Source organism: Psammomys obesus, unplaced genomic scaffold, assembly GCF_907164565.1.
Source record: "Psammomys obesus unplaced genomic scaffold, mPsaObe1.curated_primary_1811, whole genome shotgun sequence".
In the NCBI taxonomy this organism is placed as follows: domain Eukaryota; kingdom Metazoa; phylum Chordata; class Mammalia; order Rodentia; family Muridae; genus Psammomys; species Psammomys obesus.
The window spans coordinates 10438673-10461877 of NW_026596117.1; the positions used below are offsets into that span (position 1 = coordinate 10438673).

General features: G+C 40.8%; 1 protein-coding gene across 1 annotated transcript; it reads right to left on the minus strand.

The window, feature by feature from the left end:
- Nucleotides 1-661: 661 nt before the first annotated feature.
- Nucleotides 662-22996, minus strand: Exoc1l (exocyst complex component 1 like). Its single transcript, XM_055629158.1, has 3 exons — nt 22876-22996; nt 9452-9582; nt 662-928 (listed from the first exon to the last, which is right to left on the minus strand). The coding sequence occupies exons 1-3, from the start codon at nt 22994-22996 to the stop codon at nt 662-664; spliced, it is 519 nt and encodes a 172-aa protein (XP_055485133.1).
- Between the last annotated feature and the right edge of the window lie 209 nt (nt 22997-23205).

Below are 23205 nucleotides of genomic sequence, written 5' to 3' on the forward strand. Positions count from 1 at the left end.
GGTACATGTCCAACTCAGTTTGTCTCTGTGGTTGTTGAGTTACCCTAGTCTCATCAGTTGAAGAGATTATTTCTTCTCCCTTGGATGAACTTGGTAGCTTTGTGTCCTGGGACTGTTCTTATACTAGTACCATACTGTTTTGATTATAATTTTTTTTTTTAGTGAGTTTCAAAATCAGAAAGCATAAGTCCTCCAATATTTTGTACTTATTTTTAAAGTATTTTGTATGTTTGTTTTGCTATCAGGAGCCTTTTGCAATTCTGGATGAATTTTGAAGATTGAATTTTTCATTTTTATAACATAGGCCATTGCAAGTTTTAGAGGCATTATCTTGGATTTGAAGAATGTTTTGAAGAGTACTGCTATCTTGAAAAGATGGAATCTTCTTATTATGACCCCCAAATCTCTTTTAAAGTTTTTCTTGATTCTAATTTAGCTCAAACCATACAACACCTTCCAAAGTTACTGAGAAACACAAGGGACCAAAGAAGTTCCAGCTGTTGAACAATCACTCTAAAACACATTTCATTGCAATTCACAAAGCCTCATCTTAGTTTACTATAAATAATAGCCATCCAGAAAGAAGAAAAACAAACTTCGATTATACTCCGTTGGGGGGCCATTTTCTTTGGACATTGATAAAGGACTTAAGGCTGCACCTTCAAAGTGGCAGGGGACACAGAGACAAGCACACAAGATTGAAAGCATAAAAACATATTCTCATGAGGACCAGGCAGTCCTTGTTGTTGGAGGACCAAATGGAGTCATCATTAATGTAAGTAGAATCGAAGTTCACAATGTGTAAATCCTTCTTAAGATACACGTGATTGAGCCTGTTCACTGTTCGAGCAAAGGAGTACTTTGAGGCACAGCTGTAGGCCTCCAAGCTGTACACTTTCTTGAAATGCAGATCAAAAAATGGATTGTCCTAGAAGAGAAAGAAGATTTACTTTTTATTCAAAGCCATTTTCTGGATTCCCATATTCTGCTGGCTATGCCTATCAGTTCAGACATATTTTAAAATCTGTAGATCAGCTTTCCAAAGGTAGGAGTGTCAAATAGAATTTGACTTCTTAAAAGTCAACAGTACAACTATTGATTTATCCTAGCTCCCAAGTTCAGAAGGCATTCCCTGGAAACGCACAGGCCACCCCCGCCAGAGAAGCAGGTAGGCTAACTGCAGATCTTTTCCTTCCATTCTTCTAGCTCCATCCCCAGTCTCATCCCCACCTCTGCAGCAGACCACCTGCCTCAGCCTCCCCTTCCTGCCTCCTCCCACACACCCCCCCTCATTACTTTATCCCAGCCCCCAACTACAGCAGATATTCCCTGGGAACCTGCAGGCCACTGTGGCCAGGAAAGCAGGTAGACTAACTGCAGCTCTCCATTGCTCCCTCCTCTCCTCCTAATCCAGTCCCCGAGTCTTGCCCCATCTTTATAGAAGACCACCTGCCAGGGTCTCCCCAGGCCTCTCTGTCCCCATCTCCAGTGGATCATGCAGATATTCTACTTCAACTTTCTTCCTCACTCATCCTGCTTTCCAGCCCACAACTCTGGCAGGAATTCCTACTAACTAAGCCTGAAGCAAGCAAGACAGCAAAGCAGGTAAGCAAGATTCAGATCTTCATTCTCCCTCCTCTTCTCTGTGTTCAATCCCAGAGTCCCATCCCCAGCCCTGTAGCAAACTAGCTGTGTAGGCTGTCCTCACTCTCTGCCGCTATTCTCAGAGGACTGAGCAGGTCCTGGTAGAACACTGTGGATGACTATCCCAAAAGGCAGTTCAGTTCAGCATGACTCAGTAGCTAGTGTTGGTCCAAACACTGAGAGTCCGACCTCAAGTAGTTTATTTTAGTCATATTTAAACACAGCACAATTTGGTAAAAAGTTTGCAGGTAATAATTAAGTCAGTCCTATGTGCAGAACAAAGCTTAAGACATGACTACATCTAAACTTTTTGTAAAGTACAAATGACATCTTCCATGGAGATAGGTTCTATAGATTGACTGAGAAAACAAAATCAAGGTAATTGGAAGGGGATCTGGTGTGGTCTCAGGTCACACAGATAGCACAGAAGTCATCAGGCTATTAATCACATCCATTCCCGGCTTTCTGGGTGGAAAGCAGGTTATTCATGTCTCCCTTTGAAGAGATATCCCTGCATGTTTAACATTCCTGGTTCCCCTAGTGCTTATCTGTGAGCACAAGGACCTACATTCCTCCTACAGAACCTTACTTTCCTCCCTCTTATGGACCTCGCCCCTAGCCTTCTCCAGCCCATCCCTTTCCTAACTGTCAGCTCTGAATACCTAGGAAAACATTTATCCAGAAACCCCAATGGCCACACCTATCGGGATCTCAGAAGAATTTTCTACCAGGCAGCACACTGCCATTACACTCTCCTGAGAGCCAGAGAGGACAACAAAAGACAAAGAACAGAACACATACCAGAGAAAGACAAGTCCAGATTCCAGCACCTAGAATTACAATCTTCTGAAACTATGCCTAGATGCCAGCATAAAAAACCAATAAAAGGCGGACAATGTGTCTCCAGCAGAGGCCAGCAAGCCTATAACAGCAAGCCCTGAGTACTGCAACATAGCTGAACCACAAGAAAAACACCTTCAAATAATCTTCATGAATATGACAGAAGTCTTTGAACAGGAAATGAATAAATCTTTTAAAGAAATCTATGCAAACATAAACAATGGGAAAAACAAAGCAGTTCAAGACCTTAAAGTGAAAAATAGAATCAATACAGAGGGAAATCTGGAAATAAAAAAATTTAGGAACTCAAACAGGAACCTCATAGGCAAGCCTCACCAACAGAATACAAGAGATTGAAAAGAGAGTCTTGGGCATTGAAAATATGATAGAAGAAATAGATACTTCAGTCAAAGAAAATGTTAAAAAAATCATGCACAAAACACTCAGAAAATCTGAGACACTATGAAAAGACCAAACATAAGACCAACGGAGACAACTAACCCAGACCTGTGGTACTAAAAGAGACTGAGGCATCAGCTAAGGAACATGCATGGTCTGGAGCTAGGCCCCCTGCACATATGTGGCCGATGAGCAGCTTGGCCTTCATGTGGGTTGCCTGGTGTGTGGTGGTGGTGGTGGGGGGGCTGTTTCTAACATGGACTCTATTGCCTGCTTTTGGATCACTTCCCCCTGTCAGGGCTGCCTTGCCTGGCCGCAGAGGCTGAGGCTATGCTCAGTCCTGCTGTGACTTGATGTGCTGGGGAGGGTTGATAGGAGGGAAGGAGGGAAGGGGAGGAGGTCAATATGGGGTGACTGGGAGGAGAGGAGGAAGGGGGATGCCCTTGGGACGTAAAGTAAATAAACGGAAATAAAAAATTTAAAACAAAACCTCTAAGAACCCCCAAAGATTTGGTTCTTTAGGAAAATGAGTAAGATCCATAATTATCCAAATTAACTGAAAGGCAGAGAGAAGATATAAATTAAAATTATAAATAAAAAAGAAGACATAACAACAGATTCTTAGGAAATCCAGGAATTCATAAGAACATACTTTTAAAACCTCTACTCTGACAATTGGTGAATCTAAAAGAAATGGATAATTTTCTTGATATATACCACTTAAACTAAAGTTAAATCAAGACCAGATAAGCAATGTAAAATAGACCTATAACTGCTAGCCAAAAAGTAATCACCAAAAGTCTCCCAACCAAAATAAACAAATAAACAACAAAAGAAAGAAAGAAAGAAAGAAAGAAAGAAAGAAAGAAAGAAAGAAAGAAAGAAAAAAGCTCAGGGCTGAATGGTTTTAGTGCAGAATTTTCTAGACTTTCAAAGCAGAGTTAATGCTAATGCTCCTCAATTTTTTCCACTAAATAGAAAGAGAAGGAACCTGCCCAGTTAGTTTTATGAGGCCACAATTACCCCCAAACCCAAATCATATAAAGACCCAACAAAGAAAGAAAATTACAGACCAATTTCCCTTATGAAATAGATGCAAAACATCTCAGTAAAGTGTACTTGCAAGTATAAATGCAATTTATACACATAAAAAAGGTCATCTACCATGATCAAGTACGATTCAGCCCAGAGATGCAGGGATGGTTCAACGTGTGTAAATGGATCAATCAATACAATTCGCCATATAAACAAACGGAAACACAAAAATCAGATGATTGTCTCATTAAATGAAGAAAAGGCCTTTGACAAAATCCAACACTTCTTCATCATGAATGTGCTGGAGAGATTAGGGATTCAAGGGCTATATGTCAACATAATAAAGACAATTTACACCAAGCTCATAGCCAATATCCATTTAAATGGAGAGAAAGTCAAATCAATTGCGTTCAAGTCAGGAACAAGACAAGGCTGACCACTCTTCCCATGCCTATTCAATAGGGTACTTAAAATTCTAGTTAGAGCAATGACAACTGAAGAAGATCAAAGGGATACAAACTGGAAAGGAAAAAGTCAAAGTATCTTTATTTGCAGATGATACGATAGTACATACAAATGACCCTAAAAAATTCACCAGGAAACTTCTACACTTTCAGCAAAGTAGCAGGATACAAAATTAACTCACAAATCAGTAGGTCTCCTATATAAATGACAAACAGATTGAGAATAAAATCAGGGAAATAGTATCTTTCACAATAGTTCCAAATAATATAAAATCCTGAGGTCACTCTAACTCAGCAAATAAAAGACTTGTATGATAAAAAAAAAAAAAACACTTTAAGATATTAAAGGAAGAAAGTGAAGAAAACATCAGGAGATGGAAAGATCAGTAGAATTAATATTGTAAAAATGGACATCCTACCAAGGGCAATCTACACATTCAATACAGTCCCCATCAAAATTCCAACATAGACAATCGTCAGCTTCATGTGAAAACACACACACACACACACACACACACACACACACACACACACACACAAAATAAAAAACTCAGGATAGCTAAGACAATACTGAATAATAAGAAACTGTTGACATTATTTATCCCCATCCCTGACCCCAAATTGTACTACATAGCTATAATAATAAAAGCAGCATGGTATTGGCATAAAAACAGGCACATGGATCAATGGATTCAAATTGAAGACCTAGACATAAATTCACACCTAATTTTTTTTTAATAAAGAAGCCAGAAGTATATACCAGAAAAAAAGACAGCACCTTCAAGAAATCGTGCTAGTCAAACTGGATGGCTACATGTGGAAGAATCCAAATAGACTCATAGTTATCACCTTGCACAAAACTCAACTCCAGATGGATTGAAGACCTCAACTTAAAACCAAATACAATAGCTGGGCATGGTGGCACAGGAAGGCAGAGGCAGACATATCTCTGTGAGTTCGAGGTCAGCGTGGTATACAAGCATGTCCAAGACAGCCAAGGCTACACAGAGAAACCCTGTCTCAAAAAAGTAAAAAATAAAAAACAGAACAAAACAAAACAGAAAACCAAATTCACTGAACCTGATAGAAGAGAAAGTGGAGAATAGCCTTGAACTCATTGGCACTGTAGATGTCTTTCTGAACAGAACACTGTAGCACAGGTACCAAGATCAACAATTAATAAATGAGACCTCATGAAACTGAAAATCTTCTGCACAGCAAAGGACACTCTTATTTGGACAAAGTGGCAGCCTACAGAATGGGAAAGGATTTTTTTGTTTCTGTCAAACATACATCAATAGAAGGCTAATATATAAAACATATAGGGAATTTAAAAATACTAGATATCAAGAAAACAAATATCCCCAAATAGATAACTCCTTAAAAAATGTAGTGCAGATCTAAACAGAGAATTGTCAGAAGCAAAAGCTCAGATGGCTGAGAAACACTTAAAGAAATGTTCAATATCCTTAGTCATCTGGGAAATGCAAATCAAAACTACCTTGAGATTTCATCTTACACCTCTCAGTGTGGCTAAGGTCAATAACACAAGTGACAGCTAATGCTGGCAAGCAAGTGGGGCAAGGAGAATACTCCTCCATGGTGGGAGTGCAAACTTGAACAACTACCGTGCAGGATCCTTGGGAAGATGGGAATGGATCTGTCCTAACATCTAGAAATACTACTCTTGGTATACAACCAAATGATCCTTCATTCTACCACAGAGACACTTGCTCAACCATGCTTATTGCTGCTCTATTCATAACAGCCAGAAACTGTAAATGATATAGATGTCTTTCAACAGAAGAAAGATTTTTTTAAAATGTGGTACATTTACACAATGAAGTATTACTCAGCCATTAAAAAAATGAAATAATGAAATTTGCAGGTAAATGGATGAAACTAGAAAAAAAAAATCTTGAGTGAGGTAACCTAGACCCAGAAAGACAAATATGGTACATACTCAGGTATATGTGGATGGTAGCTGTTAAGTCAATGATAAAGCTACAATCCATAGAATCATAGAGGTTGGATAAAGAGTAAGAGAGTGGGGGTGATAGATTTTCCTAGGAAAAGGAAATAGAGACAGCTATGGATGAGGTGGGGCAGAGACTGGAATGGGAGGATCAAGTGGAGAGAGGGAGGGAAGATGAGAACAAGAGAGGTAATACGAAGAGAGACAGGTAAAATTAAGGGCTATTTGATGGATAGTGTGGATACCTCATATGGTAAAAGCTTCCTAGAATATATACATATATAAAGGCTATCTAAGTAAATCACCAAATAATGGGGAGAAGGAGCTCCAACTAGCCATCTCTTATAACCAAACAAAGCTTCCAGTACTGGATTGAGTTACATCTAATGGAGTTGTTGGCCAAAGGGGTCCGATGGGAATCCTCAAACAACCCAGGCTATTGCCAAAACTATAGGTTTCCCCCTCCAAACCAATGGCAAGGCTCCATGGCTGAAAACAATGCTTACAGAGTTCATTGGAAAAGTTGAGTTGATGCCTACATAAAGCCCTCGCCCCTGTGTTCTAGTGTCTTTGAAGTAGGATGTCTCTGTATGCAACCAAAGGAGGGAGACACGTAAACACGAACACAGCCACAAACCCTTTGATGTGCAATGGAGTCCTGGTTGCAAGATATGCTAGTGCAATGGTGGCACAATGTCTAGGGAAGTAACCAACCAATATTTGATTTGGCTTAATTATTAAGGTTCATTTCGCAAGATGAAACCCATTTCTGACACTGCTTGGTGACCAAGAACCTGAAACTAGATAGCCTAGGGTAAAACCAAATACTACTATTAAAAAAAAGAAAACAAAACAAAACCAACCAAACCAACCAAACCAACCAAACAGACAAAAACAAAAACCATATACACAATAAAGTGTCTCCTAATGATATTCTGCTATATTCACAGATTAGTGCCTTGCTCAGCCCTAAACCAGTGTCATCAACTTCTTCCCCTCAGGGCTCATGTAATCCCGAGGAAGAGGAGGCAGAAAAATGAAAGAGTCAGAAAGAATAGAAGACAATGAGCAAACAAGACCCTCTAGATATCAACATGGTGACCTCACAGAGACTGAGGCAGCATACGCAGGGCCTGTGTGGTCAGCACCAGTTGGAGTCCTAGAGCTGAAAGAAGAATCTCCGACTGATAACCACTGGCTGACGAAAATTTGGGAGTCTCACTGGGTAAAGAAACTACTCCTAAGGGTAGGCTGCATGCCCAGCAGTAGAAAGCCAACAGAAAATGAACTCAATGGCATCTTTGGAGGTTCATTGTCTCATATTGTGTCAGGGCTCTTTGCTTTTTTTGTAAAAAAAAATTATCTTATTATTATTAATTTAATTTATATATATATTTTTCTTTTCCCTGTTTACCCTGCAGGTCCTTCGTATATATATATATTATGGCTTCCAGTTTAGTGTTTTTATGGAGTTCCTGAATGTGCAAACAAATAAGCCTCTTTTTTCTTATGCCATCTTCTGGGCTCTTTTCCTTCTGTTGACCAATTATGATATGTTAGTTTTTATTTTATTTTATTATTAGCACATAAAAGCCTGCTTGTTTTCTAGAGAAAGAAAGGGGTGAGTCTAGATGGGAGGGAAGGGAAGGAGGAGCTGGAAGGAGTAGAGGGAGGAGAAACTGTAATCAGGATATATTATATGAGAAAGAAATGTATATTTTCAATAAAAGGAAAAGAAAAAGTATACAGTGCCAAAGATTTTGAAACACCCTTGTCTTTTCAATTGTACAAAGAAAATGTCATATAATATGTAGTTACCAAGTTTCCCCAGTAAATTTTAGAGTATGGGTAGGGATAGAAAAAGAAAATCAACCCACTTACAGACTTCCGGAGTAAATAAGAGGTTCTCTTTATGTTTTAAGGGATTCTACGATTCTATGATGAAGAAGTGGATCCTTCATGCTGTTTTGGAGGCAAATGTGGACACACAGGATGGCTAACTTACCCTTTGACATTGTACTGTTCAGCAACTTGATTGCTTTGAAGCTAGCAATGCAGAATCAGCTTTGACAGAGTAGTGAGAACCATAGTCTTTTGAGTGATGTGTCATTGACTTGGACCAACCCTTTAAGGTTTTCTTTAACTTTGCATCACACCATAATGATGTCAAAACATAGGAGAACACTCAGTATGTCAGAACAAAAGGACAAGCTAAGAATATGCTATATTCAATAACAAACGACTTTAAGTTCTGATTCATTCAACCATAATACCACAAATATTTATTGGGTCCTTTACTAGGCAGAAGGCTGTGATAAAGAATGAAGTCATGGTTCCAGAATTTTAGGAGTTTTTCTATCCAAAGGGGAATGGTGTAGCCCATACACCATGTATTTTCATTCATAATGAATGAGTTATGGGGACGGGCAATTGTGAGTAAGATTTATTCAATGGGAAATCCGGAGCTGGGGTAAGAGATGAGGGTGACTGGGCATTCTGAGCCTAAACAGTAAGAAATTCATCACTGTAAACAGACAAAGGTCAATGGTGCGGAATGACCTTTCAATCAACAGAAGAGTTCAAAAAGCTTGAGAAAATGACTGGCTGAGTGAGGAGACTTGGAGAGCCACTCTGTCCCCTTCCAACACTAAGTCTGTAGATTTCCCAGGTAATCCTTCTGGAAGGGGAAGTGGGCTTGCTGACTGTGTGCTTGCTGTCAGAAGGAAGGAATCCTCAAAACTTAATAAAACAATTCAACAAACTGGGTTTAAGAGAGAATCATTGGAAATGTCATCTGTTTGAGAAGGTTACATTTAAAGTTGCAGGTTTAACTGGAAGGTTGTGCTTAACGTGTCAAGAAGAGCTCAGGAAAGATGCTTTTAAACTTAATAGACGAAATTCAGATTCCAACTCATAAAAGCAAATCGTAAAAGCCAATATAGATCATCGCAGGAAATTAATCCATACCACTTAAGAACAACATAATGTCATTTTAACACTTTGCACACGCCAAGAATCTATAAAGTGGAACATCGAACACAACGATCTCCAGTGTATTGATCCCGCACTGCCTTTATAAAATGGCAACGCTTACCGTATCTGCTTCTTTTCCGTCAATCATCCGCAGGTCATTCAAAGACCAATTTTTTGTTACTTCGTACTTTTCATCTAGTCCTACCCGGTAGTGTTTCACCATGATTATTTTTACTTCATCAGTTTTGGTCACTGCAGGATAGAAGGAAATATTGGTTTATACAAACTCAAACTTTATAAGTTCTCCAAGTTACATTTCAGTATTTTATTATCTCCCTTTTATTTAATGACCTTGTACTCAAATCCTAAGTACACTCCTACTATGAGTCCTGGTGTAGCTTTTGTCAAAATGCCCCCGGATTTGTTCAAGGTGTTAACTTTATTTTGTGACATTTGTGTGTCAGAACACTGAGCAACGTGCTTTAAACGCTGAGATTTGTGGGGAAGGATGTCCAACTTGGGGCAGAAAGGGAAAGGCTGAGCTTAAGCAGACAGTTGAGGGCGAATGTTCACCAGAGTTAGGCTTTTAGTTGTTGACTAAATAATGAGAAAATAAATAAAAAAAAGAGCTCTGCTCGTACCGCAGTTCGGTATTGAAGAGTGACCAAACAGAATGGTTGACACTTCCTTCTACACTTGCTGGGAGGCTTTGACTGCAGATACGCCTGTGGCACAGCTTCCGTCAACTTGCTTGGGAATGCTTGAGGGTGAAAGTCCTCTCACAAGGGTCTCTCCAACTCTAGTGTTCAAACTGTGCCACCCACACAGCCTAGTCTAACATTCTATTTTGAAAGGCATGGGGGTAATCTTTCCTCAGTTAATGTGAACAAAATGAGAATAATAACTCCCTGGTCCTGAAACTGTTTGTCTGTGGTCTTATTGGGATAGTGAGCTCTTTTATTAAAACTATCAACAAGTCAATAATCACTCAGTATTTACTAAGCCTTTGCTATTTGCTGAGTAGATTATAAACGCCACAGGGGAGACAAGTGAGAAACCTGCGCTCCGCCCTGTAGATGCTCAGGATTTTAGTAAAAGACAAGACTATCCATGGGTTAGATCTACTAGCTTGTTATAAAGAGGTGGCAGAGGGGATAAGATGCCTATAGTTTCTTTTCAGATGGTTAGTGTCACCTGGAGAGTCATGAGCTGATGGTGTCTTCCTAGAGTGAAACTGAATTTGTTTGGGGGGAAGATTCCCTTTGGTTCTAGAAGGTTTCTTTTGGCATGGTGCTGTGCTTTGAATGACTGGCCCTCAAGTTCTTGAGCTGGAAACTTCATCTGCATTGCAACATTGCTGAGAGGTGAAGCCTCTAAGAGGTTAGGTCTTGAGGTCAGAACCCTCATGAATAGATCAGTGCTGCTGTCGCAGGGGTGAGGTAGCTTTTGTGGGAGTATGCTTTAATGAAAGGATGCTTGGCCTAAGGCCTGCATCTCTTTTCCTCTCCTCTTCTCACTCACACTCTTTCACCTCCAGTCCTGTACTACAGATGATACTACAGGAAGGCTCTCGCCAGATGTGAGCTTCTTAATCTTGGAATCCTCCCCGAGAGCTTAAAGAAATGCTTCTCTGTTCTTTATAAATTACTAAATCACAAGTAGTTTGTTACAGTATTACAAAACACACTAAGACGTAACATTCTAGTTATGTAGATATAAGGTGATGACAATGTAATCATAGTCATAGATGATTAATAGAAACAGAGGAGCCAGTTTGGAAACAGAGGGTCACGTTGTGGGCTCTCCTAGGGAAAGGTCAGTGTGAGGAAGCTCACAGTGAAAGCTAAGTTTCATCAGGTAAAAGAAAGAAAGGGGGCTGTGGAGCCTGGCCAATATTAACATATAGTAGACAACAAGATTAACTAGGTTTGGGAAGTTGTTAAAATGCTTTGAAAGACTTTAGACTTCACAAGAGGGTGAAACCATGCTGGGGGTTGTGATGGTTGAGACCTATCCTGTGAGAATCCAAAACTGGGAATCCAAGAGACCAGCTGAACTCAGCTGATGACGGAGTGAGTTCAACCCGGAGAAGGGAGTCTGAGCCAGGTGACAAGGGCAACATGAGGGTATTGTGTCAGGGGTTCAAACTCACGCCGTGACACCTAGTCAGTAGTCTCCCTTCCCTTTGTGAGACGAGAATTAAGAAAACGGTGCCCCGTGGAAGAATTTTTTTTTTTTTTTTTGGCAGCACAGTGCACAGAACTCATTAGAGAAGGAAGCAGAGGTGAAGGGCCTTGGGAGGGACAATGCTCTCAGTGGACTCTGGTGTGTAATGTTCTGGAATCAAATCCCGACACCACTCCTTGAGGTTTATGTGAATTAATTGATTTCTAGAGAATAAACGCCACTCATGGTGTTCTAAGGGGACACGAGAGTAAAACTGTCCCAGAAGGAAAACTTAAGGCACACAAATGACTTAGAGTAGACAGACACTCATGGCTGAAGAGTTTTATTTAGTATGCTAAGAGATGTAGGTAGCCTCGGAACAAATGGTGTGGGGGTGGCAAACAGAAATCTACAGGGAAGTAAAGTTTCAGGCAAGGCTTTCCTGACATTGGCTTAGGATGCTACAGACAGTGAATCCAAATGGAAAGGGGTGGGACACGGGCCCAGTGGCAGGATAAGGAGCTTGGAGGTCCATGTGGGGTATCTGCAAGGTACCTCAGAAGTGGGTGAGGTGGAAGTTTCATAGTTTTGCAATGATTTGTCTGTGCTGGAGTGACTTTCCAAGTCAGATTAACCGGGAGTTTTTCAGAGGCGAGAAGTGAGATAGTGTAGAGAGAAGTTGATAGCTAAGAGGCCGGAGGAGAAAGAGGCAGGTCCAACAGCTTAAGGAAATGAAAGGCAGATAAGAAGCTAGGGCAGAGTTTGAGGACAATCCTGTGGACTCACAGGGGTAAGACGGAGAGGCATGGGTCTGAATCTGACTTGGGGAAGATCACTGAACCCTCAACTGTCTCTCTACAGTGGCTCTAGAAGGCGGCTTGCAGAGGACTCTAACACAGATTGCATGTGTGCTGTGTGCTGGCCCAGGGCTGTGTAAACTTTTAAAGGATAGTAGGAAGGAAGGCTGAAGGGTCTGATGTGAACCATATATCCTAGGAATTTAGAAGGGATGACACATTTGGGGTCCAGAGGAAGAAACTGAGGGGCACGTCTGGGAAGACATCAATTACAGGTGTTGGGCCCAAGAGAGGCTGAGACCCTGGAATCTTCCCAAGACAATGTGCAGAAGTGGGTGGGTTTCTACACTTCTGTATCTCTCTACCACCAAAGATGATTCATGCACATGGACCCAGATGTTAGCCTTGGAAAGGAGCAAAGACAAGCAGTATGCTTGCAGGGCTAAAGCAGCGGAGGCACAGAAGGTCTTGTAGCTTTCACTAGGAGGCAGCTGTGTCTGTCCAGTTCAAACAGTGGGTCTCAAGCTGTGGGTGTTGACCCCTTTGCCAACCCTCTATCTCCCAACATGTTTGCTGAAGTAGCGATGAAAAGAATTTTCCGGTTGGTGTTTTAGACAGGGTTTCTATTGCTGCGACGAAAAACCATGACCAAAAATCAAGTTGGGGAGAAAAGGATTTAATCAGCTTACATGTCCACGTTGTTGTACATTACCAAAGGAAGTCAGGGTAAGAACTCAAACCAGGCAGGAACCTAAAGGCAAGAGCTGATGCAGAGGCTGTGGAGGGGTGCTGCTTACTGGCTTGCTTCACATGGCTTGCTCGGCCTGCTTTAAAAAAAATACACCACACACACACACACACACACACACACACACACACACACCACACACACCACACACCACACACACACACCACACACCACACACACACCACACACCACACACACACACCACACACACACACACACACACACACACACCACAGACCACACACACACACACACACACCACACACACCACACACCACACACACACACACACACACACACACACACACCTCCCAGGACCACCAGCCCAGGGATACCACCACCTACTGGAGCCTCCCCCGTTGATCACTAATTAAGAAAGCGCCTTACAGCTGGATCTCAGGGAGACACTTCCTCCACTGAAGCTCCACCCTCTCTGATGACTCTTGCTTATGTCAAGTTGACACACAAACCCAGCCAGAACATGAAGAAGTGTTTTAAAGGATCAGAGCACCAGGAAGGTCAAGAACCGCTGAGCTAGAGGCTCCACCTCAGAATCAGGACACTGTTACTCCCCCAGCTCGCTGCCTCACTACCAAGAAACAATAGGGGTAAAGAAATTTGGAGAAACAATCGACAGCGTATGAAAGTATAATTTTCCAGGAGCAGATCTCATGGCATAGTCTACAAGTCATAAAAGCCAGCTGATTGACTGTGGAGCCACTCATTGACTTCATTAAGCTGATAAATATTTAAATGTCCCCTGTGACACAAGCATAGTGCTAGGAATTGAAAAAAAAAAAAATTCCCATAAGGCACCATTCCTGCTCTCACTGACACTGTAGCAGAGAAAGGAGGCTCCAGAAGAAAACCTACGAAGGGTGCTGAGAACAGTGCCATGGATGAGGCCTGGACAAGGTCGGATGAGAGGGGCCTAGCCAGAACAATAAAGGAGGAGCATGGCTATTTGTCTGCCTGCAGGAGGAAAGGCTTAGGGAGGGGGTCATCTGAGTAGTGAAAGGCAAAGGAACTTTCCCAGAATGAAGAAAGGGACAAAGGCAATTTTAGCAACTCGAGGGTTCAAAGGTGTGAACCACCTGGCATTTCCGAGTCATGGCAAGTGTTTGGTATTGTTGGCAGGAAGCCAGAGGGTGGCCAGGTGGTAGAGAGAAGGTTAGGGAGGCGTTAGTTCCCGACAGGACTGGAAGACTGTGTACACATAAGAGTGTCACTGAAAGTTCCTAAATAAATGGAGAGGCTGTGGTTTAAGTTTTAGAACATTTTTGAACCAAAAAAAAGATATTTATTCTTAATACTTTATTCAGAAGATATGTATGTATGTATCTGTATATATGTACATATGTGTCTGCAGCTAGGTAATTTATTAAATATATTTACCTCATGACATCTTATATTCTGCGTATTTATTTGATTTTTGTCAGTTTCATACACATATACAAAGCATGTGTTGTATTCATGCCCATAACCCTCTCTAGTCCCCCTTCCATTCCTACTGACTTTCTTCTCTCCCTGACTAGCCCCACCTCCTACTTTTGTGTTGTGTGTGTGTGTGTGTGTTGCAGGTAGCCATAACTGTGGCATGCTCATGAATGCAAAAGCCACATAACATTCAGAAGCCTGTATTTCGCAGCATGACTCCCCATCCTCTGCCCTTACACTCTTTCCTTCTGTTCTTCCTGCTCTTTCCTGCCCTTTGGAAGGCGTGTTTCCATGCCCTGTTTTGGACTGTACATTCAACAGTCACCTATTCTCAGAACTTTGAGCGGTTGTAAGAACATTAAAACATTCTTTTGGGAAGTTCCATAAGGGATGGGTTGGAAGCAGGGAAGAAAAAGAGATGTTAAGGAAGTAAGCCCTACCAGTAATCAATTTTTTTTTTAACAATAATGGTCCTTATCCCCTTAATACTAAACTCAGCAAACATAAGGGGCTGTCTAAAAGTTAAGCTTTTGTAAGATGAGGCAGTGAAGAAAGAGAACAGCCTCTTTGATTTGACAAAATAACCCGCCTTAGTGCTAAGGATGTTCCAAGGGTTCCCTTTGCCAGGAGCCAAAGGAGTCTGCTGAGGCTGGAGTTGACCCAATCCCTGATTTCCATCCTTGAGCTTTGCTGCCAGCTGGAATTAAGTGGCCATCTCCACATTAATGCAGTTGCAAAATGGAAATTTATCACATTGTCTTAAAAACCCAAATGTGTTTATAAAGTGTAGACATTAGAGAGTTGTTTTCTCTTACACTTAGAGGATCTGTTTTGTAACTATGGCTTAGGGAATAATATCTACAGATCCAGGGAACTTTAGAAGCAATGTGCTCTGGGTATAAGATTTTATTCTGTAACTGCCCCTCCCTGGGTTTTATATTTTAGTAGCTATTTTCAGAATTCCAGTCTGCGCAGCCATCACTATTTTAATTTTAATGTAAGCTTTGTCATTAATAAATTCTTCGATCAACTTTAAAAGAGCTACCCGTATTTGGGAAGCAAATGGAAAGAGAACTGGCCAATTGATTTAAAATAATTAAGATCGAGGAAACATGAAACTCACAATTAAGTCGCACAGAAATGCATTGATTAAATAGACACGTCTTTTGTTTTTTAATCCGCTGGTATGTAATGGTTTTCATCGTTTAAATTAAATAATGGGAGAAGTTATAAAATATTTTTAAAAGCCTGAGCGAAATATCATACTGTGTTGCTAATGCCTTGCGGTTGTTGAGAAGGCAGTGATTGATTTCACCAAAATCATATTTTCAAGTAATATTTTTTTCTAGAAATACCTTTATAAAATCCATTCCAGGCTATGCTGTGAGCCTTTGAAATATTAAAAGGGTTGGCTTTAAGCAAGTTAGGGCTGGTGCCATTGGTGAACTTAAGAAACGCAAGGCATGTGGAACAGAAAGAAACTGACTTTGTAGGAACAGGAGTGCCAAAGAGACAAAAATAGCCACCCGGCGAGGTTGATGTTGGTTTGTTCCATCAGCTCCATACTGGAATCTTCTCGGTGCACCGACTGAGAGCCATGCGGTAGAACACATGCGCATGCGTGGTCCCGGCTTTCAAGCCTCCGTTTGTCTACCGGTGTGTGATCTTGGGCAACCGCCATTTGACTTTCTCTTTTCCAAGAAGTGACAAATGAGCTGACGTTTATGAAGTTGAAGTGTCTGCATCTACACGTGCTAAGAGGCGCGGTTATTCTCAGTTAGAATCAGTGGTGAAATGGGAAAATAAAATTAAAAAACAAAAACAAAAACAAAAACAAAAACAAAAAACAACCTTTGGTGTGCAGTGATTCTAATTCGAATGAATCTGACCATAAGGCCATGGTTTCCTCATCTACGGCACGCTTCACCGGCATGAAGACGGAATATCTCACCAACACGGCCTAAGTGAACCGGTACCCGACCTTGAGGAGGAACACCTCGCATTTTATTTGTTTGGTGTGCGTATCCTTGTATGTACCATGTGTCCTCAAGTACATACACCTGAATGTGTGTGTGCGAGTGTGTGTGTGTGTAAACCTCAGGCGTCATTCCTCGGGATGCCAGCCGTCGTGTTTTCTGAAATAGGGTCTCTCCCTGGCCTAGAATGATCCGGGGATTGACCTGCCTCTGTCTCCCAAGCACGGGATGCTGACACAGCAGGCTGTTTTCCTGCTCCGCTGGCACCTTAGCCTGTTTGTCGAGTTTAGGGATAAATATAATACATCAGGTTGGATGGCCAAGCCTTTTGCCAACAAAAATGAAATCACAAGCGTAAGGTAACAAGAGGACCCAGAAAAGCACATTGCTTTTTGTATTATGCATGCTGGTTTGGAAAGTCAAAATATTTGTATTTATATTTCTCCAGAGAGACAGTGATAATCCACTAATGTACTTTTATTGTGTGTGTGTGTCTGTGTGCACGTGTGATATATATCAAGAGAATTTACTTTGATAGTCAAAATTTCATATATCCCAGTTTTTATTGTAACCAAGTTATGTGACAACTTTTGTGTTTTGTGCAATTTTAATAAGATGTACACTTGTTTCATGAATCAACCCTGTGTTAATCCCCCCTTTAACAATATATAATAAAAGGGCAGTCCAAGCATGATTTCTCCAAATGTGTTTTCTTTGGGGACACAGATTTCAATACTGTTGCAGAATCAAGTATGTTCATAACTATATTCAAGAATGAAAACAAATGAACACACTGGCTTTCCTGTGCTCAGGATGTATACATGGCAGTTTGCATATTTTGTGGTCCAAGTGTTGCTATATTGCCATAATGATAACATTATTATATATATGGAAACCAAAAACAGTATCTCATAAAAATAGTATTTCATACTTTTATTCTCACAAATGATTATCAACTAGCAAAACTGATCTCAAATTAATGCTGACAAGTTTAAGCTATTCGATGAAACTTCAGCTTTTAAACTTCAGCTTTTAAACTGTGTGCTCTCTGTGAATGAGACCTTGGGAAGTCAGAGGTTCCGAATGAAGCCTGGGACCCAGCAGCTTTCTTTCTACATTACCCTACTTACGTTATATTACCTTTATATGTCATGTAACTAAACTGTTCTTTTCTTTGGGTCACAGAGGAAACCGTTCTGGGTGGCATCAAAACCTAATGGGTAGAAACATTTTGCTCAGTTGGGCATGATGGCTCACCCCCTTAATCCCAGAAACAGAGGCAGAGGTGGGTGGATCTCTGTGATTTTGAGGCCAGCCTGGTCTACAGAGTAAGTTTTAGGACAGCCAGGGCTATACAGGGAAGCCCTGTCTCAACAAAGCAACAAAACAAGAACAAAAAAAAAAAAAAAAGAAGAAGAAAAGTTATGCTCATTGTCTTCATTACTCTGACAAGTGTCACTCATTTTGAAATCAATACTTATGAAACACTTATGAGTGTCTACATTACAGGCTAGGATCAGCTTGAGGCAAATCATGCAGTTTTTTTTTTTCTCTTTGAGACTGGATTACCTCCCTTAATATTATACAGTCTAAGTCCATCTAAGTGAACAGCGGAAATGTGGATACAGTATAACACTTAGAAAAGAGACTAGGAAAGGGTACCATCCGGTCACAAGGGAAGGCACATGCAGGCAAAGAGACGCCGGAGACACGAAAGGGGATATGAAGCTAAACGGTTTTCTAGTTTCAACTGTCGGGTTTTTCCCTTCTTTATGGTGTGATTGACAGTGAAAATGTAAAGCTTCATGGCCTTAGAACGGCCCTTGTGATGGAGACTGTGGCAGCAGACACTGAACCTACACAGGCTCACGCTAGACAGGGTCTCAGCATTGAGAGGGGAAGTAGACATGAGCACTACCTCTAATCAAGAAGCTATTTGCAATTGATACCTGCTGGTAAAGGGAAAATCTCTTTTCTCCAGCGGAGTTTCACTAGTATACCATCCATGCCCCAGGGCAGGCCCAGGAATAGTTAGCCAAGCTAAAACGAACTCAGTAGTATTTTTGTGGGCTTCCCCCACAATCCCTATCTTGCTATCTTTTGTCTTATTTGTCTTTAGCTTATTTTGATTTCTTTGTTTCTTATCTGTTTTTTTAAAGGACCAAGAGAGGGGAGGGAGAGAGGGAGCAAGGAGAAAGAACATAAAGTTGAGTGGTAGGGAGGTAGAAAAGATTTAGGAAGGGTTGGGGTAAGGGAAAATACAATCAAAACATATCATATAGAAAACAATTTTAATAAAAAAAAGAAATATAAAAAAATCTGTCCAGAAAACCTTTGACCCACAATTGGTCCTGCCTACAATATGTACAGGAATAAAAATGAAGCAGAAATTGAGGAAGTGGCTAACCAATGACTGGCCCAACTTGAAAGCCGAGCCATGAGAGAGAGCCCACTCTGGCACTGTGAATGATAGTCTTCTATACTTGCAGACAGGAGCCTAGCATAACTGTCGCTTTAGAGGCATCATCCAGCAACTGGTGGAAACACAAGCGGAGACCCACAGCCAAACGTTAGGTAGAGCTTGGGGAATTTTATGGAGGGGAGGGAGGAAGGCACGAAGAAGACAGAGAGGTCCAGGACACCACAAGAAAACCTACAGAATCAACAACAGAGGGGCTCATAGAGACTGAATTGTCAACCAGACAGCGTGCACAGGCTGTATCTAGGCCCTCTACACATATGTAACAAATGTGCAGCTCAGTCTTCATGGAAACCCCTATCAGCAGGAGCTGGGGTTGTCTCTGTTGCCTGCCTTTGGATTCCTTTCCCCTAACTGTGCTGCCTTTCTAGCCTCAATAAAAGATGTGCTTAGTCCTACTACAACTTGATATGCCAAGATGGGTTGATATCCATGGGAGGCTTTTTCTCTAAGGAGAAAGGGGGGATGGGGATGGGGAGGTGAGAGGGAGATCCAGGAGGAGAGGAGAAAGGGGAATCTGTGATCAGGATGTAAAGTTATTAATTAATTAATTAATTGATTAATTAATTAATTAATTAATTAAATTTTTATAGGGCTAGAACTAGCCAAATGTTTGTTTGAGTGGCCACATTAATTTAGCTGCATAATGTTTTTATTTGTGAATTCATTACAGTAAAGTGATTTTTTTTATTAAAAAACATGATTAAAATGTTTTCTTAAAAGTATAAGAACACTCAAAATATTCTATAAATGAACATGTGTTTAATTTAAAAGGTAACAAAGGACATCCATTTTTCTATATATTTTATTTTTTACTATAAATATATATTTACAGCATATTTATATATACATAATCCAGTTGTATATGTCTATATATAGGCATTAAATATTTTTCTATATACTTTAAAACTTCGAGCTACCTCTTTTAAGGCTCTGTTTTTATTTGCTTAGAATATAAACTATCATTAATAAAAATTGATACGGGAGAATAGTAAGGGAACACTTCATGAGGGTTTAAATTTTTTATTAGTTGTTTGAGAATGTCATGTGATGTGTTTTGATCGTATTTACCTCCCTCCCAACTCTTTCCAGATTCATCCCCACCTTACCTACACACTCAACATTGTGTTGCTCCCACCCTTTTTTAAATGATTAAGTCTAATTTGTGCTTCCTATGTGATGCTCTTGGATGTTCGGCCATCCAAGAGCCTGTGTGGAGCATGGTGGACCCACCAAGAGCCACACCCTTCAAGAGAACTCCCTCTACCAGCAGCTATCAACTGCCAATAGCTCCTCAGCTAGAAGAGGGATTTGTGGCCACCTGCCCTGTCCGTGGTGGGATTTTATCTAGCTCGATCTTGTGCGGGTCTTGTACATGCTGTCACAACCACTGTGAGTTGATTGTGCAACTGCCCTGTTTTCAGAGATGGCAGCCAATGAGCCCAGTACAGGATAATCATCTCACCCCCAGCTTCACAGCGATGGGCAACAAATCAGGGCCAGATTTCACAAAGAGCTCTGATGTCAAGACTTTCCAGGTCTGTCCCACTGAGCCCTTTTACTTCCCATTTGGTTTTAGCTAGTAGTAAAACAGGTTTCACACCCTTCTCCTTACACATTACTCTTTCCTCACACCTGCAGGCAACAGAGATTCCTCCCCACTCTCCCCAACCTTCCCCCCACCCCCACCTCACCAGAAGACACCAGAAGAGCGGTAAGCTAGTCCTGGGGAAAGCACCAGGAAAAGCCTGAAATGCAAAGGATATAGGTCTCCAGGAATGCCCAAATGTACTTTGTAGCCAAGTACCGAGAGGGACATTGGGTTTAAGATATCTTATTTTGATATCAGTCATCAAAACATTAAGATTTAATAGAAAACAGTCCTTGTTTTGAGATTTCTCTGAAAGATAGACCCTACTCAGATAAGAAGGAGGTTCGATTACATTTACATAGATTTTCTTTAATCAGAAAAATGCAGGATTGACTGTAACTACTCAGAACCAATAGGTCTCATAAATAAGAGCCCCTGGCATAAAGCATGTGAAGAGGCAACCGTGTGACCCTCGCTGCTCCTGAAGGTAGACCATGCTCAAAGTATGGAGTCACCTGCTTCAACAAGTATCCAAGAACTTGCTTGATTTACGGCAATGGATGTTTTCCAGGTGAAGCATGGCCAGACTTGGGACCGTGAGGCATCATGGAAACTGCTGCTTGCTTGAAATATTTTTGTAGTGGTCATTAAAAAAAAAAGTGTTACACTTTGGGAAAGTGCTCTCAGAATGGTGGACGTAAAGCATGCCTATGAATGTGAGGGAAGCAACAAGGCTGAGCGAGTTAACTTCGTGTAAATTAGCATGAAATAACTTCTTCCCCATCTCTGAGAAGAGCTCGATTTCCTTAGTACACGTCAGAGTCACCGGATACTTTCCAAATGTTTAACCGCAGAACACACACTTACCTACATGCACACACACACACACACTTACACTTAGAACAAATTTAATAGCACAATTATTGAAGGCAGCCACTAAGATATGTTTGCCCAATTAGATCCCCAATTTACGGTGGCTATTTTATTTTGGAAACTTTTCCTTTTAAAACACTTCCAGTGCTACCTAGTACGAAGTTACTTTTACGGAGCAGGATCATCACAGGTAAGGATTCTTGTATTTCATATTAGAGTGGGCATCCTCTTTAGCGGAGCGGGTAGAAACACTTTTGACTCAGTGATTTGGTGGTGAGGACCCATGTGGTCTATTAAGTAATTTTAATTTACCTTTTTACATAATTTATTTTCGTGAGCTGATGGAATCTTTTATTTGTTGTTATGCCAAATTCCCGTACTTCATATATGTAGCAAAATATGCTTGGGGATTAGATAAATGTTACTATTTTTATTGTTTGATAAATACTTCTATTCTATATGATAACCTTTTAAAGATTTTTTTTAGAACTTTATTCAAAGATGCTTGGCTTCTTCTTGGCACGTTTAGAAAGATTTTCTAGACCAGTTATCAGGGGACAGAGATGATGAGCCATCTGAAAATGGGTGCCTTTAAGAGGAACACCTCGACCATTACTTAGAGTTTCTGAGTTCTTTTCTCCAAAGGCCCCTGAAGGGAACTGAGGAGCATCAGCCAGGAAAAGGGTGAGCTACATATCAAATTCAATAACGACACCAACATTTCTACCTAAACTCATAAAAGGTTTGGAATATCATAATTAATGCAAGAGCCAGTACATGGACAATTTTCATGTATTTTAAAAACAGGAAGGAAATATTTATTTTTACTAAATACTGTGTACATCAGATCTCTAGGGATTGTCTCCTCATCTGTAAAGCTCTGTCTTCATGAGTAAATTGCTTCTGTTAATGTATTGGCATTGTTTTTCTGCGAGGGAATCTTTTCAAAGAAAATATCTTTCTTCAAAACAACAACAACAACAACAACAACAAAAAACTGAACTATCAGAAGTCTCAATAGGAAGAAAAGTCCAAGGCTGTGTTTCTATTCCAGGATGGAAAGTCATCAGGAATAGCTGTATAAGTTTCTTCTACAATGCGTTTAATCATATTCTGAATGCTGTTGAGTTTTTAAAAGTAAACCTTTATATAATAAAATTATAGACTGTGAAGCAATCAGATAAAAGATTGGAGGAAAAAACAAACAAACAAACAAACAAACGACCAAACCAAGAGAAGTACAGGCTCAGTTTCACTTCTGAACTATTCATGTTGTGTAACACATTTTTGTTTTGTTTTGGTTCACTTCCGTGTTTTAAAAGTCTGTAGAATATAGATTCCTTTAGTTGGCTAATTAAACTCTCAAGAAGATCCATGCATACCTGAGCTGGGTAGGAAGGCGGACTAGCTTCCCCTAAACCCTTTATGCACTTTTGAGATCTTCGCATTTGGAAATGATATCAGAGAGTTCTGCTTACCTGACACACAGAGGTAATATCTGTCCTGGACGGAAAACTCGATCTCAATAAACTCACAGAGATTCTGCGCCAGCGGCTTAAACAGTTTTTTCTCCAAGTCTTCCTTTACCAGTGATGACATCTCGGGTTCCACCTGCCCCCTATTTTGGTTCAAGCTCACGTTTCCCTTTGCTGCTGCAGCTTGCTGCAGCTTATATGTCTCCTTTGGTTGTGCAAGCCTCCAGGTTCCCTCCTCGAAGCAAAAGGCGAGGCTCCCAACAGTGGGTGCCTTCTCTCTGGCAGCCCCACCTCAGCAGCCCAAAGCCAGTATTAAGCCACTCTTCATCTTCA

Bases quoted from the DNA above. Each gene is read 5' to 3' on its own strand.
- Exoc1l (XM_055629158.1), bottom strand. From the start codon at position 22,996: ATGTCATCACTGGTAAAGGAAGACTTGGAGAAAAAACTGTTTAAGCCG. The intron at 9,583-22,875 runs GTAAGCAGAACT...TCTATCCTGCAG, and splicing joins ATATTACCTCTGTGTGTCAG to TGACCAAAACTGATGAAGTA. The intron at 929-9,451 runs GTAAGCGTTGCC...TTTCTCTTCTAG, and splicing joins ACGGAAAAGAAGCAGATACG to GACAATCCATTTTTTGATCT.